We start from the raw sequence: 19,614 nt of genomic DNA, 5'->3' as shown, positions 1-19,614 counted from the left end.
CAACGTCACTCACTTGTATCTGTAAACCAGCGGCGCGCAATCGTCGGACCACATGACAAATGAAATATGCGAATTGTTTTCTTGGTATAATTTATCTTACCTAATCAAGAACAATAACATGTGGGTACGTGAATAATGTGTATAAGATTTGTATAAGAACATTTCAAAAATACCTACAGCAAAAGGTTTTATACAATTGACGAGTTGATTACAAAAACGACATTTGTCAAAAAATATGATTTTTCAGGAGAGAGAAAAAACCTTTGGATTATAATATGACGTTTTTGTAGGAACAATGGTTTTTCAGACTTATCTTCTGACATATGCCATATTCTTAAAATGGAAAAACAGGGATAGATAGATATCGTAAACGCCCGCAAGATATTTTATAAAAATTGACATATTTATGTCTTTTTTGGAATCAACTCGTCAATTATATAATTTGTCTGGACTAGTTTTAATAGTTATCTAGATTAGGTTTTCATTGAATTATAGTAAAATGTTTTCATCCGCAATGATCCCACTAGCGATGATGTTGAGTTTCGCCTTGTAAATTTAATATTATCTGTTAATCCATCCTCAGGAATTTTACGAAGGTGGATTGTTTTGAATCCTGGTGTGTGCGATACAACTCATCGTCATACTTGATTCTCTACGCCCTACCCCCTTCACTGTGCGTAAAGACAAATTTTTGTTACATGTTCTGTCAAAAAACAGTTATAAGTTCGTCACGACATTATTCTTGCTGACGCACATTTGAAACGCTTAAGATTATATTTAAGTTATATTATTCATTTTCGTCATAACATTCTTTACCCCCTTTTATCTTAGCAACGTCGATACCATTCAATACTCAGTTCTATGGAGAAACAACTCAAAATATCTTGTTCTAAGATAATGTCGTTTGAATGATTTTTTTAATTTTTTAAAGTAAATGTGTTATTTTTTTTTAATTCAGATCAAATGAATTTAGCAATGCACAACTTTTTACAGTTTAACAAATAATCAAACCAGGCATTCCCGTTTATAATTATTGAATTAATGATTGTTCCCAGAAAGGGTTAAGTCTTCGATTGTTGACCCGTTGAAGAAATTTTTGATTACTTTTTTTATTGAATTATAAAGTAAATACCTTTCTACATCGAATAGCATTATTAACTCAAAACCAAGGAACACAATATTAACGGGAACTGGCTTACCATATGTACTGGGCGTGGTAAAAAAGACTAAATATCTCGAGAGTGGAGAAATAAACTTAACACATGTCAAAGAATATGCTATTTTAGTTTGTCACGTTAATGTAACGTTTACTTAGGTCTCATGGCGGTCAGGCCGTAAACCACCCTGCTTCAGAACGTTGGTCCATGGCGATGGCTTTTACATTTATATTTTATCAATCTGTTCTGTACTCATAACCTTGAAATTTCGAGTTGTTTCCCTATAGAACTAGGGCAGGGTTAGCGAACCTTTTTACATACACGTGCCAAAATTCCCGAAATAATATTTTTCGACTGCCTGACGTGCCAAGCAGTTTTGCATGGCGAGAGATTGAAGTTTTAAAGAATTATTCTATTAATAAAGTGTAAAAGTTACAATTGAGTTCTTGATATTCTATCTTTCACCGTATTTCTAGCAGAAGGCATTTCTTAGATTTTTTCTCTTGTTTTCTAATTAGTCAAAGAGATCGTGGAAGCATTTAAACCACTCTTCTGTTATGTTATATTCTCCATGCAATTGTATATTTACGAGGGTGGGTCAATAATTCCTTAGAAAAAAGCATAAAAACAGTTTTTATTTTTGTATTTTTTTTTTATTTCTCAACATAATCTCCTTGGAGCTCAATACACTTGGTTAGACGTTTCTCAATATTTTTTAAACCGTCAGAAAAATAAGTTTTCGAAAGGTCCTCAAAATAAGCATTTGTCCGATCGATGACTTCTTCATTTGAAAAAAAACGTTGTCCACTTAGCCATTTTTTTAAGTTTGGGAAAAGGAAAAAGTCACTGGGGGCTAAATCTGGCGAATACGGTGGGTGGTCGACCAATTCGAACTTCAATTCTTCAATTTTAGCCATTGATCGTAAACATGTGTGAACACGGGCATTGTCCTGATGAAAGAGGATTTTTTTCCTGTTTAAATGAGGCCGTTTTTCTTCAATTTTGTTTTTTAGCTGGTCCAATAAAGATGCATAATAATCCCCTGTTATTTTTTTTCCTTTTTCCAAATAGTCAACGAAAATAATTTCACGTGCATCCCAAAATACAGTAGCCATAACCTTACCAGCTGATTTTACGGTGTTCGCCTTCTTTGGACATGGTTTGCCTTCGCAATCCACTGCTTTGACTGTTCTTTCGTCTCGGGAGTATAGTGGTGTATCCATGTTTCATCTACAGTCACAAAGCGACGAAAAAATTCATCCGGATTGCGTTACATGAGCGACAACAGGCTTTAGAGGCAACCACCCTATTGCGTTTATTGTCGACTGTGAGCAAACGCGGCACCCATCTTGCAGAAATATTTTTCATGCCCAATTTGTCATGTAAAATAGAAATGACGCTACCTTTTGAGATCCCTGTAACCTCAATTATCTCACTCAATTTTAATCTTCGGTCACTTAACACCATATCGTGGATTTTATTGATCATTTCTGGTGTAGTCACCTCTACAGGACGTCCTGAGCGTGGTTCATCCTTTGTTGATGTACGACCACGTTTAAATTCATTTAACCAGTTATAAATAGTTGCAAGTGAAGGAGCAGATATGCCGTGAACTAAATCCAACTCATTTTTTATTTCCTTTGCTGTTAACCCTTTTATATTAAAATGTTTAATAACAGCCCTAAACTCAATTTTCTCCATTTTCCATTTTTCCATTTTCCACAAGCAATTTTTTTTTTAAATGTACGAGAAACACACAACAACCCGACCAATCTGATTGAAACTTCGCAGCATACTGAATCGGTAGTGCCGCTGCATGAAAACAAACCGCTTACAGTACTAGTCGCGCCACCTGTCGGCTTTTCTAAGGACTTATTGACCCACCCTCGTACATTAAACGTAATAATTATTCTTGAAAATGATTTGCCTGTAATTTTTTATACAATGCGATTTATCATTTATGCATGAATTTCGTCGTTTCCGTTTGCGCATCGATTGGTAAACATAATATGGAAAACAGAATAAAATACGCTTGGCTATGTCGTCATTATTTTTAAATATTATATAAGTAAGTACTTATATGATTATTTGTCAAACTTATAAAAAAAACATTTTTAAATATATAAAATAGTAAATTTCTTTTCTCTTAAACATGAAACTTTCGCGTGCCATGAAAAATCATCTCGCGTGCCATAGGTTCGCCATCGCTGAAATAGTGTATCGCAACAACATCGAGACTTGTTTCCTTTGCAGCCGTTAATATTTAGAAAATACACAGATTAAATTTCCCTTTAGATACAAAGGTTGTGCATTACTAATGCAATTACATCGATGTTTAGTTTTAGGATTTTTAAATTTCGAATCAATAACATCACGAATGGTTAATTAGTTAACTTTGGTTGAATGAGTTCCCTGAATCTGACAATATTAATATAGATGTCACCTGTTACTCAATCAACCTACTTAAATGGCTCGACAATCAAAAAGAATTTTGAAATTGTCAGAATGTCGGCAATGGCTATTTTGGAATTTGGCTTGCTGTGTATGAAACATAAAAATTCTTGAATGCCTTTCCTAATAATATTATTATCCTAACCATTTATTGTATTTTTGAGTGCGGGGGTGAAGCGAGGTGTGCCAAATATTACGATTTATATTATTACACAGTTGGCAACACTGGATATGTTCATACATACCTACCTGGTGGATGCAATAATTTATTCTGTTTTATTTGTCAACAAAATACCTATCATGTAATATCTATATCCATTATATTATTCATGGTCTGGAATTAAAGATGTTGTTCAAACAAACAACAGTTCTAGAAGACTTCTAAAATATACTTGAGTATTTTGACCACCCCCCCCTCACCCTTCATAATTTAAAAGTATTAAAAAGCAAATATAAAACTCTAGTTTTTATTAATATATATTTAGATCAAAAGTATTTAACTAAGGTTTTTCTTTTTTTTTTCGATTTCGCACAAGACAATAATTATTGAGTTATTAGTAAGTTTGTGCAAGCTCTTCAGTTTCGGTGACTCGTTGGTGATGTCGAAAGTTTTTATTCCTTTTCAGGGGTACACTTAATTAGTGATGACCAGCGCTCGAAATGGAAAACTAAAAATAGAAACCGGATCGCTTGATAATTTTACGAAAATATCAACTTACAGTAGTTATTTAACTTTATATGTTTAGGTTTTTTGTTATATGGCCTGTCTACATCAGACGATCAAATTTTACGGATTGAATTTCGATCCATTTCGAGCCCTGGTGACGTCCCATAGGGACTGGCACGCGTTGCTTAGGGGCGGCAAGTGAAGGAACGAATACGGTTTTGTCACATTTATAGGATGCATAGGTGTGTATATTTTCGCATACAATTTGAGGCTAAAAATGAAAGGGAGCATCATTATAATTATGGCTAAGGGCTGCATTTGCCTAGGGACGTCACTGCACTTGATGATATTTCTTCTTCTTCTATAATCTACATCCGCAGACTTGATAAAATTGATATATTTTTTAGATTAATAACCATGTCCTTGCTTTTTCGTACAAGGTGGTTGTTAGTAATTTTGAACAATCACAAACACCCAGGTTTTGAGAAAATCACATAAATATTGTGTCCTCACCGAGAATCGAGAGAATCGAACCCAGAATTCTCGGGTGGAAGGCCAGCGCCTTACGCACTGCACCACGAGAGCCGCCGATAAAATTGATATTATGCGTTGGGAATAAATTGCAAAATTGAAGCCATTGGCCTGCACATAGATGCATATATACTCGTATATAATTGTATTCACTCACTTTTTAAAAAAATCACCGTTTCTATTACAAATAATGTTCTAATAGTATTTTTGTTTTTTTTTCAGGGAGGAACCGTTCTTGGATCACCGGAGAAAGTGGAAAAGCTCGGAGACACCTTCATCCCGTTTGATATATTTCATCAGTACATCCTAGGCTTGGGCGGTACCACTTTCAAGTATGTACATATTAATATATTATATGTTTTTTTTAATAAAGAATCGGGTCCCCCAAAAAACGTATTAAAAAGTAATTTAAATAATTTTCATTTCATAATACGAGGGTGGGTCAATAATTCCTTAGAAAAAAGCATTAAAACAGGTTTTATTTTTGTATTTTTTTTTTATTTCTCAACATAATTTCCTTGGAGCTCAATACACTTGGTTAGACGTTTCTCAATTTTTTTTAAACCGTCAGAAAAATAAGTTTTCGGAAGGTCCTCAAAATAAGCATTTGTCCGATCGATGACTTCTTCATTTGAAAAAAAACGTTGTCCACTTAGCCATTTTTTTAAGTTTGGGAAAAGGAAAAAGTCACTGGGGGCTAAATCTGGCGAATACGGTGGGTGGTCGACCAATTCGAACTTCAATTCTTCAATTTTAGCCATTGATCGTAAACATGTGTGAACACGGGCATTGTCCTGATGAAAGAGGATTTTTTTCCTTTTTAAATGAGGCCGTTTTTCTTCAATTTTGTTTTTTAGCTGGTCCAATAAAGATGCATAATAATCCCCTGTTATTGTTTTTCCTTTTTCCAAATAGTCAACGAAAATAATTTCACGTGCATCCCAAAATACAGTAGCCATAACCTTACCAGCTGATTTTACGGTTTTCGCCTTCTTTGGACATGGTTTGCCTTCGCAATCCACTGCTTTGACTGTTCTTTCGTCTCGGGAGTATAGTGGTGTATCCATGTTTCATCTACAGTCACAAAGCGACGAAAAAATTCATCCGGATTGCGTTGCATGAGCGACAACAGGGCTTTAGAGGCCACCACCCTACTGCGTTTATTGTCGACTGTGAGCAAACGCGGCACCCATCTTGCAGAAATATTTTTCATGCCCAATTTGTCATGTAAAATAGAAATGACGCTACCTTTTGAGATCCCTGTAACCTCAATTATCTCACTCAACTTTAATCTTCGGTCACTTAACACCATATCGTGGATTTTATTGATCATTTCTGGTGTAGTCACCTCTATAGGACGTCCTGAGCGTGGTTCATCCTTTGTTGATGTACGACCACGTTTAAATTCATTTAACCAGTTATAAATAGTTGCAAGTGAAGGAGCAGATATGCCGTGAACTAAATCCAACTCATTTTTTATTTCCTTTGCTGTTAACCCTTTTATATTAAAATGTTTAATAACAACTCTAAACTCAATTTTCTCCATTTTCCATTTTTCCATTTTCCACAAGCAATTTTTTTTTTTAAATGTACGAGAAACACACAACAACCCGACCAATCTGATTGAAACTTCGCAGCATACTGAATCGGTAGTGCCGCTGCATGAAAACAAATCGCTTGCAGTACTAGTCGCGCCACCTGTCGGCTTTTCTAAGGACTTATTGACCCACCCTCGTACTTACTCTTCTTTGATTCGAATTCGCAAAACACTTGTTATTTCATCAAAATCTATTATTTTTAACATTCAGACTACTGGCTTTAGAGTGCTCATACTTTATATTTTTAATCCGTGTCACATGCAATCTTAAAGTATTATTGGTATAATAATTAATTAATGTTTCAACCAGAAATTTATCAAGTAAAAAAAAATCAGTTTCCAGTCCATCTCATAAAATTGTGTTATTCTTTGTAACTAACTGTTTTAAGTGTTTCGTGATTTTTTTAATACCAGGGACACATTTTTGAACCTGGGATATAGTCACTTTAGTCATATTATGGTAAATCCGCCGTTGAATGTAAATACCTATATTCAATTAAATCCAAGTACGTCTGTCCCGAATATCAGTAACTTAAATCCACTGTACTGTGTCCGAAAAGAACACTATTTCGGGAAAACGCAATTTAAGATTTTCAGCCCCTTGATGGCCATGAACTTACGCCATTTTTATTTTAAAAACAATCATGTTTCCGAACATACATCATTTGAAGACGTCTCCTACATAATATTTAGTGCATAAATATTTGGAGTAATTAAGGCATTTAATTGATACTTTACAAAACAGATAGCCGACATTGTAACACAATTTTATAAGCATTTCATGTAAGAACTATTAGTTAAAATCGTCGTAATTAAGTTGAATACCCGTAGCTTAATTGGAAAAGCACACTGGCGCGAATCCAGCGGTTACAGGTTCCCGGGATGTTTTTTTTTTCTTAAAAAGATTTTTTCTTGTGGGTTATGCATGGGATGTTTTCAAATTATGTATGTTCAATATATAGAATGTTACTTAAATCAATAAAATAATGAAAAGTAAAACTTAAATAATTATCTAGTATTGTAAAATTAAAAGTCAGATTACATTATTTTAAAACGAAAGTGACATTAGTAGAACATCCACAGAATATTTAAATATAGAACAAACCCTTTTTTTTACAAAGGAGTCCGGAAGAACCAAAGCATAGATAATATTTAAAATGACTTGTATTATTGGATTTTCGTATTTGACCTATAAGTCACAGAGTGCGTCGACAACTTGGCAACCAACCAGAACAACATATTATTACAATAGTTCTAAATAAATACATACTTAAAGCTCCATAAATTTAGAGGATTCGTATTTCATCAGTTAATTTGATTCTTCTTAGACTTCTTCGGACTTCTTCAATCTCCATTGACTGAGAAACCTGTGGCGTCATGACCATTCTACGTCCTCTCGTCCTACGCGTTTCCCTGTGAATACTAGATTCTCTAACTTCCTCTACGGCCAATATGGACAGATAACTCGATAACCTATTCAGATGTGCAGACAGGGAATCCAATCCCGGGATCCTGGATAATTTTTGATACCTATGAATCCCGGGATTAGTAAACATAATCCTGAAACCTTCGGAATTGATTTTTTATCAACCACAATCAATTAAATTAGTATATGTACAAAATTATGTAAGTGAAGTGTATGTACCTGCACATGTCACAGGGGGAATCGTCGGAATGCTTACGGATAATAAATAACCATTTTTTGTTGTCATACGCAAGCGCAAGACGTTAGACGTTCTGGCACGCGAACGGCGTCTAACCGCCAGTGCCACGGATGTGCAGGCACTTGTTTCTACGCCGAATTTCATGAATGTTATCTTTTCTTAAATAAATTTAAAAAAAACTGTTCTACTTTCACATTATTATCTTTATTACAATATTATTTACTCCATTAAACACATGTGTTTCCAAGATTGAACAACAATAACATTAAATGTCTTAAATAGTATAAAGAGTTAGTATACTAGACATTGACGGATTTTATCAATGCTATTTGTACGCGAACAGTCCCGGGATTGTCAAATTTTAATCCCGAAATCCCGGGATGAAAATTTTGGCTCGGGATTGGATTCCCTAGTACAGATCCTTTAGTATAGAGGCATTCAAAGCATCTTCTTTTACTAGGACCTAGCATATCAATTGTCCAGTCGTTCTCGTTTTCTCTTGTGTTCAGTGTCCGTGTTTCCACAATGTAAATGCATATGGAGAAGACCAGCGATCGTACTAGATATGGAGGAGTTTTCTATCCCTATTCGACTAATGACTTCAGGTTCACAACTACCATTTTTGGCTACACATGAACCGAGATTCTTTTTGACATTTTTGAATAATCATAACTGTAAAAGATCATTCAGCATTAGACATGTTGACATAACATTGGCTGACTTCTTCTCCTTTCGATACCCGAGTGCTGAGGTGTGACTGTGAAAGAATATGCATTTCTTTTGTATAGTTTATAATTCAATTCTATGGTTTGACCAAAAAACGGAGTGAATTTTAAGAGTCCACATAAAAAGTAAAGATGTGACTCCATGGATTCTATTACCCTTGCAAAGATGCCAATATTTGCTAGATTGAATACTTAATACTTGATGATGATAATTCTTTCAGGGGTTCCGACTACAATCTTTTGCAGCACAATTGCAACAATTTCACGGACACCCTTGCCAACTTTTTGTGCGGCGGAGGCATCCCAAAGCATATCCTAGACCTCCCGCACGACGTCCTCAACACCCCCCTGGGCCAGTCGCTGAGGCCGCTGATCGAGAGCTTGGGAAACGGAGCCCAGAATATTATCGGCGCCAACGGCATCAGGAATAGCAGACAAGAAAGTCCCGAATTCGTTCAGCTCAATACTCAGATTGAGGAAGCTAGGTGAATATTTTTTTTACTTTATATAATAATATGTATAAATTGAAATCCGTGGGAAAAATTTCAATCCAAGTATTTCGGAATTAATGTTATTTCCATTTAATGGAAGAAATTAAGAATGCTACGGTCTTACCACTGTCAGTCTCTGTGTGTCGCTGAAGGATGAAGCTAAGCATTGGCGAAGGTTGCCAGATGACCGAATCACCCGGATTACGATCTTCAGTCATGACGTACTGACGAAGAAGATTTTTTCAATCTCATAATTTATTCTTTTTCCTCTAATTGTAATTCATTATCAAGTTTTACACAAACCATTTATTGTGTATTGTTACAGACTTCAATCTCTTGCGTTAGATGAAAAGCGAAATTCTCTGAGCGAGAAGATCGCAAGGAAGGAACGGAAGAGAGAGAAGAAGAGGAAAAAGCATCAGCGGGAGCTCGACAGGCAGACAAACAGCTCTTCAGAACATTCTGAATTCAGTAACTCAGGTAGGCACCCTGCTTTTTATAAATAAAAACAGTAAATTACTTTATCCACCTCCAAGGCAGAGTTTAGCACAGTAGAGGCTAATTTAGTTACTGACAAAGTCATATATTAAATTCACGCTCTAGATTCAAACAAACGTTGAAAAAAGAACACATTGTGAATTTGATGCAGTCATGAATTAGGGAGTGGTGTGGTAGATGAAAGACGTGTCAGTGGTTATTCGTGATGATGGAGAAGTGAGAGTTTATTTATGGTTATAAAATACAAGGATATAATCGGTACAATATAACAGAGGTAGGTGTTATTTTCCGAGGCACTAAGTTCTCTAGCAAGATACAAGTTTATCAAGTGAATATTACGGAGAGACTAACTTGTTTCCTCCCGACAGCATTTTATTGAACCTGTCACTATGGAAAATGCTTACCTCAGTATCTCAGCCATTTAATGAGAAAATATAATAAACGTTTAATGAATATCACTGAGGTAAACAAAGTGCTTACTAAGTAGTAATTCGATTGTGTGAAAAATGTATAAGAAGAAATTACACATACTAAACAATAATTAATTTAACTAATTTGAAAGCGATTCATATGTCATGGATTCTACTGACACTGCTTGGTTCTCACAGAACCATTTATAGCCACAGTTTAAACACTCAACAAAATTTGAATTGTAACAATCTTGTAAAGGAAATCATGATGGCTAGAACACCAGATTGAAGAACGGCTTGAAAGATCTTCAAAAGTGGGCTTGTGCCATCTTGCAGTCGGCAACAAATGGGTCCAAGACTCCAGATTGGTGACGCCGAGAATCATATTCTTATGTACCTACAGCTACAGTTAAAAGTACTAATTTACAAAACAGAATTGTTGTATTTCGGTTGACATGTCACTATGGCCTTGTCCACATACATGGTACGTGTGATTCATTGACTCGCGTCGTGACGACTGTCGCGAGCGGTCGATGTATACGCAACCTCATTGAAGTGTCCACATGCAATCGCGGCGAGACATGCGCTATGTGGACAAGGCCTATGTTGTGTTTTTAAATAAGCAGCATGAGTCATTTCAATGACAAAAATTAATAATTTTTCGTTCGTTTCTATAAATAGACATAGCATTGTGTCGTTGTTATGACCGTACCATTTATGTTTACAGGTTTCCCTCCCACATCACCTTCCAAAAACACGATGGCCGAAGCAGCAGCAATGGAATTGAACGGAGACACCATGGACGAGTTGGAAGGACTTACAGCGGCTGCTCGCCAGCCCGGAGATAAACTGCCCAGTGACCGTGCCAGAGACATGGAGGCGGAAGAAAGGCTCGAAGATGAGGAGAGGAAGAAGTACAGGGAGCCTCCCATCGTCTACAAAGACTTCCTCACGGTTAGGACCTTTCATATGATACTTAGATGGATGTCTATATGGATAACAGCATTCATATCAACGCGTGAAAAATATAAACAACACTTATAACTGTACCATGTACCAATTCCTGAAAAATTTGAAGGGACGTTTGAACATCATTTTTGTATGTCATATTGTGTAACGGTTCCACGATCGCCCCCATATTCTTATTAATTGTTTTTAACAAAAGTTGGTTATGCAGATATAAGCAAGTAAATTGTAAGTTTGGGAAACACTAGTTGATGATATTGCTACCTATTAGTTATTTCAATAGGACCCTTACACGCAGGCGCTCTCTTGTGCAATTAGGTGGTGTGCATGCATTGCAAGAAAGAGTTGTGTGCAAAAACAATTGACGGTCAAAGGATTGTGTGTGATCTGTCGCGTACACCTCATGATAGTTGTATCGCTTTAGGCGAAGCGCGCTTTACACGTGTTGTTTTATAGAACTGAAAACATTGATGTTCACTTGCGATCGAAATAACTAATTGCTGACTATCAATTTATGTCGTAACTATGTTTATGGAAAGTGAAGAGTCTCAATTTTAAAAATAGGAACCTATACCTACAATGTGATGTAACATATAAAAATATTATACTTAAACCTCCGTTTCTTCATTTTGCTTTCCTTAAGTATTTCACTCAAACTAGTTAAAGTCACTACCAATGCAGTATGTCTCCTTTGAAAATCAATTTTCCCTTTTTATACCTTACTACACACAAGACGCTCAACACACTAAGGTTTTGCATGGTAGTGCATGCATGAATGTCCTTTGACATTCATTCTATCACACACTCCGGTATGTTGACATCCTTTTGCATCATCAAGTTTTAGTCATGCGTGATCGCCCGCCCTCTTCGGAATGTGCAGCAAAACAATTATTATGTATTACTAAAGGTATTTATTTTGTCAGTGATTTCTCTTGAATGTTTCTAATAACCATTTCTTTATTACAGACAAAAGACGCATTTGACCAACTGGCGCTAGCAATTGGTGCCGCTGACCTTTCCCCTGAAGACCAGCAAAGTCTCCAAGAGCTTCATCTCTATATGGTGGAAGGTGAAGGCAGCTGGGCCCTTGGAGATAACTTCCTTTCCTTTATTGGTTAGTACATATTCTATTATCGGATATTTACCAACTCTAAAGTTGTTTGCCTTGAGTAAGATATGAAATGTTATCTCGGAGAATATAGAATATTAGCAGTTTTAATTTTTTAGAGACGACAATGTATTTCCATAATATGTATTGTAAACTAATATGTACTGTTATAATTTGTTAAAAGAAATCATGGCTGATTGACATTTAGTTTCTTCACAAATGTACTTACCTTGGCTTACTTAATTTACTTTTATTAAGAAGTTAACCGAAGTTCATAGTGTCTTCGTTGCTTCAGTAATTGGTCTCCAATCACTTAGCCCGAAAGATTTTGTGTCTCTTTCCATGACGTCCAATTATTTCAGCTTAAAAATTTTTTAATTCTTTTTTTTTAGTTCTGTTATAAAGGCTATACCTCAGTTGAGGCATGGTCTAAAAATATCGTGGCTAGGCGATGCGCGGATTGCGGGTCGCGGGTGCAAATGACGCACGCAGACCGAAATATGATTTGTCATATAAATCCAAAATGCGTCCATTTAATGTTCTGTTTATTGTTCTATTAGCAACAATAATAATATATTCATTGACATGTTTTCTTTTTAAAGTAAATGGGTACCGTTTTTAGTCATCTTTACACGATTTAAGAATTAATACCCCCGTCGCCATCACGAAACAAATCGATGTGCAGTCACCTCGACGGTCGGTCTCCGATTGGCAAGTACTGCGAAATTTCGTTCCACATACTGTTCAAAATTATTTGCTGTTTCACTGATGTATCGCCTTAATTTTTGGTGAATTTTATTGTTATTCCTGAATAGGTCCAATGTGACGCGGCGGCGAAGGGTGGAGGTAGATTGTTGAGATCCGACATAAATAGTGCACACTAAACTTTGTCAGTCATACTTGTTTGTTTTCATTGAACTATGAATATAAATTATTGCAGGGTTTAATTGAATTTTAAAAACTAACCAATACCATCCGCAATTTCTATTGTTAGTTCAATGAAAGCAAATAAGTATGACTGACAAAGTTAAGTGTGCACTATAAATTTATGTCAGATTTCAACAGCTTACCTCTACTCTTCGCCACTGCAAAATGATAATGTTATACAACCTAATGGTGTTGATGGCACCATAAAGGTTGATTTGTTTTTTATTAATTATATAATGTTTGTAGACGTTTTAAATAGGATAAATTTATAATTGTATATATTATCATATTTCTTTAATATTTACACATGCTGTCTTTTCCACTTTCTTGTCATATTAGTTGTTATTTGTAATTAAGATATTTTTATATATTTATATGTATTATGTATTATGGCGCATTGGCCAAAAGCTGTAATGCCGTAATACTCTTTTTTTATAAATAAATAAATAAATAAATAAATAAATAAATAAATAAACAAAACCGGTCATGGGTTTATAATATTATTTTTAAGTGATTAACATCACATGGCATCTTAAAACAGGAATAGCCAAAAGTACACTAGATAGGTGAGATTCTTGGATTTAGCACATTAACAAAAGGAATAGCAAAATGGTGGAGAGACCTTTTCCAGCATTCGATGGAAGATGATTGAGAAGAATATTTCTTTTATGATGTAATATAATATGATTGTCTGACTGTCCAGGTCGCCTGTTGGGAGACACAGCTCTTCAAGCCGGATCCCGGGAGGCAGTGATGCGCGCCCTGGCGTGTGCCGCGTTGAAGGATGACGTTATCCTCCTCCTTCACCAAGACAGGCGAGAGCACATCCTTATGAACTACGCCTACTCCATCGACAGGATCACCTTGCCTGAACAAAAGGCGCTAGCGTTATTTGTAAGGAACCTTATAATATTATGTATCCTACATACTATTTATAACATTAACACTATACGGTCCGCGAATTTTCGCGAAGAACCTACACCAATATCCGGTATTTTTTAATGAAATTCAACAAATTTCGATCGCGAAGTTAAAAATGATATAACTTTTGAACCTATTGATATATTTCAATAAAATTTTCAGAAAATACTTAAAATATATCAATGCATCAAATTGTGTCATTTATTCAACACTTGTCAACCTCTGGCCCGCGTTCCATAAAGGTAAAGTATATAATTTGTAAATTTTCGTATATTATTTATTATATGTTATTAGATTAGTTCAATTTGTTAAATATAATGTAAAGGAAACAGCCTATTGATATAAAGCATCACAATATATTATTTTTTAATTAAAAAATATAATAAAATATTCAAATACAAAATGTTTTACACCGCTATAGAATACGTATCAATTCATTTTTGCGCTAGCTACTCATATCTCTGATTATCAAATATAATAAAATAACAAAGACTTCACACAAACTGTGAAGTGTTTAAAAATAAATGCACATTCATTCCCGAACTAACACTTACTAGTGATTTATTGGTTTTATGAGTTTTATGGCCTAGCCGATAAAGGCAGTGCAGTGGCGTGCATATTTTCGAGTAAATTCAAATAAATAAAATGCACGCATATACATTCCCACCGCTTATTACAATTTGGTATTATTGTAGGAATCGAGACAATCCAATAACAGTGCAGAGGCGTGCGTAAAAAAATCATATAACAAAATCTATGAGCAATAGGATTGTAAAACAAACATCTACATTCCACAAAAATATTTGAATCGACACTCAATCTTATGGATAATACTTTTAGATAACTGGCTAGGCACGAAATAATTATTATCACACTAAAGCTGAAATTATTTGAAATAGTTTATAAAACTATGAATGTAAAATGAACTAACAACTAATACACTTTTTTTTAAATTATACGAAGAAAACCAATTACCAATATGTAGATGTAGAGGTACTTTAAACTCTTTGGACATGTAAATAGTTTCTTTTCGAAGTTTATGTGAGGAACACACTTTACACTTTCTTCTTAAACGTTTATTAGTTGCGGAAATCCCCGGAAATATTTGATTGTGATTGAAAATTACACTAAAATCTCCGATATCTTCAGTCACTGGGAATATCTGACATACAATCCGCATAGTTATCCTCTGTTTAAAAACGAATGGTCCTCCATTTTAAAAAGTTTTTTTGGAGATAAAACTAATAAAAAATATATATCCTAGCTAAAATATACTTAGATTAATTATTTTTTCAATGAAATTAGTGCAATATAAATAATAATAGCTATTATTTATGCAGATACACAAGCAATAATCTCCCGAAAAAAGCGAACGAAAATGACAACGCGATACAAGTTCACATTTATAACTGTTCTCATTTTCAAGTTAAAATTTCTATCATGGATGATGAAGCATGGTGGATGTTTCATGGGTAGTAAACCATTAAAGACAAATTATCAAATAGGATGCAATTTCATAGCTAAAAATCGCGTTCATTTAAAAAAAAAAGAATGCAGGTTCATAAATGGTTGACTACCACTGAAAAGGGTCGACAATTAAATTTCGAAGTTGAAGTGATGACACTGGAATATAACATTGAGTGTTTATTACCTTTTTTGTTTACGTCTCGTGACTCACCCCGTGTAGAAATGGGCTTGTAACTAATAAAAAAAATGGTATAGGTACAAAAAAATACTGAATGGTATTACGTCTGCCATCTCTGTAAAAACCCCGAAATATTTTTTTTCCATCATGCTTTTACTTCTTGCACATGTCATTCAACCATCTGTCGATAGATCTTGCAACCAAATATTAAATTTCATATTTATTTTTCACAGTAAAGATATGCCTTTGTGAGGACGCTACGTTAGCGTCACCGGATCGTAACGTTCGGCTTGCAAAGGACGCCAATGTGGCGTTACCGGACCGTAAAGTATAGAAAAATGTAGAAAAAAAGTGTCAAAGAAAAACTTACTTCTTTGTAAATGACATCTTTATGTGTACTTGAAAACAAAACTGGTAATTAGAATAGAATACTGAAGCTAATATTCAAAGTCATTTTATATCTCTATGGAATAGTGTCGTTTGTCTCTGTCACCAATTTTGAACGGCGAACCTTAGCCCGTTTTACATAAGCTTGAATTAAGTTTTTTATACAATAAATAATCAATAGTAATTTGATCAAGAAAATTAACATATTTCATGAATCTTATAAGCAAATAAATATTTATTCTGTGCATAGGGCACATAAAAACAAGTCGACGGCCAGATCTGGCAATGTATTGGCTATGACCGACTTGGATGAACAATCCCGTAACTCGTAAATAACAGTCAATAAGTTAATATTGAGAAGTTGCTTGACAATAATTCATCTCTTACCTACTCAATCATTTCTTGATAGCCTGTCTTGCATTTTTACTCATCACTGCGTATCGTCATATTATGCAATTTGAAGTTTTAACTAAGTATGCGAATTTGGAAACTTCATAAATTAGCTAATTAGCTTATTAATTATTAATAATAATATTTGATTTAAAATTGTGTTAAAAACGTTTGCTATTTTCGACGAATGAAGCCGAAAATGTGAATTTTGCTTGAAATGAATCCAATCAATGTAATGCGACTTGCAGCTAATTTAAACATTATACATCATACCTTTTACACGTGCATGGATTCAGTGCTGACGGTACATATTATCGTGCAAATTGCAAGATTGCATGCATTGATCAAAAAAGTTTAGAAGCTTTTGAATTTTCACGCCATACTTGAAACTTGCATGGCATATGCGCATGCGTAGTAGAATGATAGTGGCGAACCTTCCGGAAAAATGCGAACTGCACCGCGCAAAGCATTTTGACGTTTACCAATTTTCACAACCTATCAAATAGCACCATACAATGACAAACGCGTCTTGCTTACGCTTAAAGAATGAGATTGGCAAGAAAATCAGAACTTTAACATGTAAACAGTTATTATCGTAATAGTTTAATTTACACACTATTGATGCCAGTAAATCCATGTACGTGTACCGGCGCTATTAGTCCATAAGACCGTTTTGTCAACTTCACTTTCTAATACATATTTGGGCTCAGTCTGGTAGGAAAGGTCTTTTGTTCATTGGCATAATAGTAACTACAACACTGTTCGATGGCGTCTCATTTCAGATGTGCAACATGTTCGAGAATCTGTCGTCATCGGAATGGCTGCTGTATATCTCGGAGTGGACAAACAGCAACCAGCAGATCTCTAACATCCGCTCCACCACCAAAGTGGCGGTGCACAGTCTGCTCAGCGAGGACCAGGAGCTCAAGGACCTTGGCAGCGCCATCGTACACAACCTCGCCTGCAAGGAGGTAAAAACTGTGGTCTGTATCGTGGTTTTTGTTTCCTCTACCTACCTTTTATTTTTTATGTGTTTTTATTATCCAGCGTATTTATGACCGAATGTGTAACATGACTGCAAACACGCAAGATGTGAGCTTGTACTAAAACGTAATAAATAAGACAGCCAATTAAAATACGACAAAATAACTCCTTAATAAGGGGATTATGTGCCTACATTAAAAAATACCTGTTTCTCAGTCAGTTTCGAAGTCTCTGTAGCAAATGATTATTTAACATTTATTTGTTGACATATTTAAATGACGCAGTGACATCTATCTAGTCGTAATCGAATCTGGATTATTACAGGCATAATTTACTTGACAGCGGTGGTTTCATAAAAATATATTCATGCTTTATAGAAAAGCATGGCATCTTAACAAACAGCTTACCGCATAACAGTAAAAAATGAATCTCTATGTTTACAAAGAAAGAATTATATATACCCATAATGCCAATATATTAAATTTTGATGGTAGAAAGAAACTATCGGTAGACACCTCATATGCCAAAACTATGTTTTTATAATTACGTGTGTCTTGCCATGAAAGGCATGGAGAATCTTATATAAGGTTTTTCAATAAGAACGAGTGATCTCTGAATACTCCTTCAGTAAATCCACAATCTCCCGAGACATACGGCATGGGTTGATGTCTTGTTAAAACCATAACTTCCAATTGAGGCCAAAAAAAATCCCGGATTATCAAAAGATATCGGTTTCCATCAATGGTCAGCGCAACACTGCCCTTATTTCTGAAGATATACAGGCCAATGGTACTGTTAGGCCAAAGTCCGCATCAGACAGTCAGTTTTTCAGAGTGCAACGGTTACTCATGAATCTCTTGATGATTTTGCTCGTTGACGAAGTCGTTAAACCAAAATTGAGTCTCATTGTTGTAGTAAATAATTTTCTCAGAAAATGACAGAAATAGTTTTTAATACATAACCTCAATCGGCTGTTATAATAAAATATATAAATAATGTTCACCTATTGAAAAACCCTATAATTATATTATTCCTAATCCAAAAAAATCGGTGTGTGTACTTATGTATGCATGTTAGAAGTTATACTTCTTTGGCGTAACAAAACAAAAACAAAACTTGTGATAAACTAGATTCTTTGATTAGCTCTTAATTATCTTGTTAAATTACACACTCAAGAAAAAGGTCCGCTTATTGGAACGCCGTTGGTCTATTTCTATACACTTTAACTTATATTACTAAATTATATAATGGTTTCTCGTTGCTTTTATTTTTAAAGTACCAACTGTCTTTCTGACGTTTAATAGTTTGTTTACGTAAGGAATTGCAAATTGCCGACAATAATAAATTATGTGTTACATGTCACACGCCAAAAATACACTCTGATCTGATTTCCCAAACGCGCCAAAAGAAGTATAACTTCAAAAAGATACTTTTTTGTTAGTCATTTTGATCATACTCGAAGTGAATAAAGATAAAAACATACGTCAATTTAACTTTGTATATTCGTGTTGCTAATCAATTCAATTATTTGACCTGTCTCATTAACATGATCTTGTATATTATTGTTTTTCTATAAATACAATGCTTGCTTTGAAACATTTACATTTGCTAGTAGTTCTGTGTGATGTGCATTTTTGTTTGTTTAATATTACGCCGTCCGTGCAAAGGTTCATCATTCTTATCATAATTGATGCACCATTGAGGTATCTTCTGCGTAGAATGTTTTTTTATGTGTTATAATATTGAAGTGCATGTCACATGCCCCGCAAGAATACAACACTAAGAATTTGGGGTATATTTAGTAAATTCATCTGAACAACGTGTAGACTTTTTTGTAATCTTTACATTTAGTACAAATTGCAGATGGTTTTTAAAATTCGATTAAGCCCTGCCTAAACCAAACCATAATGGATAGGAAATATTCTTCTATCTATAAAATATCGAAAGCTATCTAATATCTATTATTTATTTGTTTAAGAAAACAAAACATTGTGGACATAACAAATCCAAATTCAAGACGTTCACAACATGAGATTTACATCATAACAAATATTACCCTCACTAGAGAAAAGAAAAGAATACATATATAATAATA

The 19,614-nt window shown here is 34.7% G+C and overlaps 1 protein-coding gene across 10 annotated transcripts in view; it reads left to right on the top strand.

The window, feature by feature from the left end:
* LOC147070011 (uncharacterized) overlaps positions 1-19,614 on the top strand; it is a 70,740-nt gene that overhangs the window by 43,850 nt on the left and 7,276 nt on the right. For 7 of the 10 annotated variants that reach the window (XM_085949360.1, XM_085949358.1, XM_085949361.1 and 4 more), the window contains 7 exons: positions 5,029-5,138; positions 9,014-9,277; positions 9,609-9,763; positions 10,919-11,145; positions 12,124-12,271; positions 13,896-14,086; positions 17,318-17,506. In XM_085949360.1, coding sequence (XP_085805486.1) covers positions 5,029-5,138; positions 9,014-9,277; positions 9,609-9,763; positions 10,919-11,145; positions 12,124-12,271; positions 13,896-14,086; positions 17,318-17,506 — 1,284 coding nt within the window. Of the gene's footprint in view, positions 1-5,028; positions 5,139-9,013; positions 9,278-9,608; positions 9,764-10,918; positions 11,146-12,123; positions 12,272-13,895; positions 14,087-17,317; positions 17,519-19,614 lie in introns of all 10 variants that reach the window. The other 3 variants (XM_085949365.1, XM_085949364.1, XM_085949362.1) reach the window with 1 other exon arrangement.

The sequence above is a fragment of the Rhyacophila brunnea genome, unplaced genomic scaffold (assembly GCF_057557595.1).
Source record: "Rhyacophila brunnea isolate RB1 unplaced genomic scaffold, BYU_Rbru_1.0 scaffold_22, whole genome shotgun sequence".
In the NCBI taxonomy this organism is placed as follows: Eukaryota; Metazoa; Arthropoda; class Insecta; order Trichoptera; family Rhyacophilidae; genus Rhyacophila; species Rhyacophila brunnea.
Note: the sequence above shows the minus strand (reverse complement) of the source record. Positions and strands in the feature narration are given on the sequence as shown.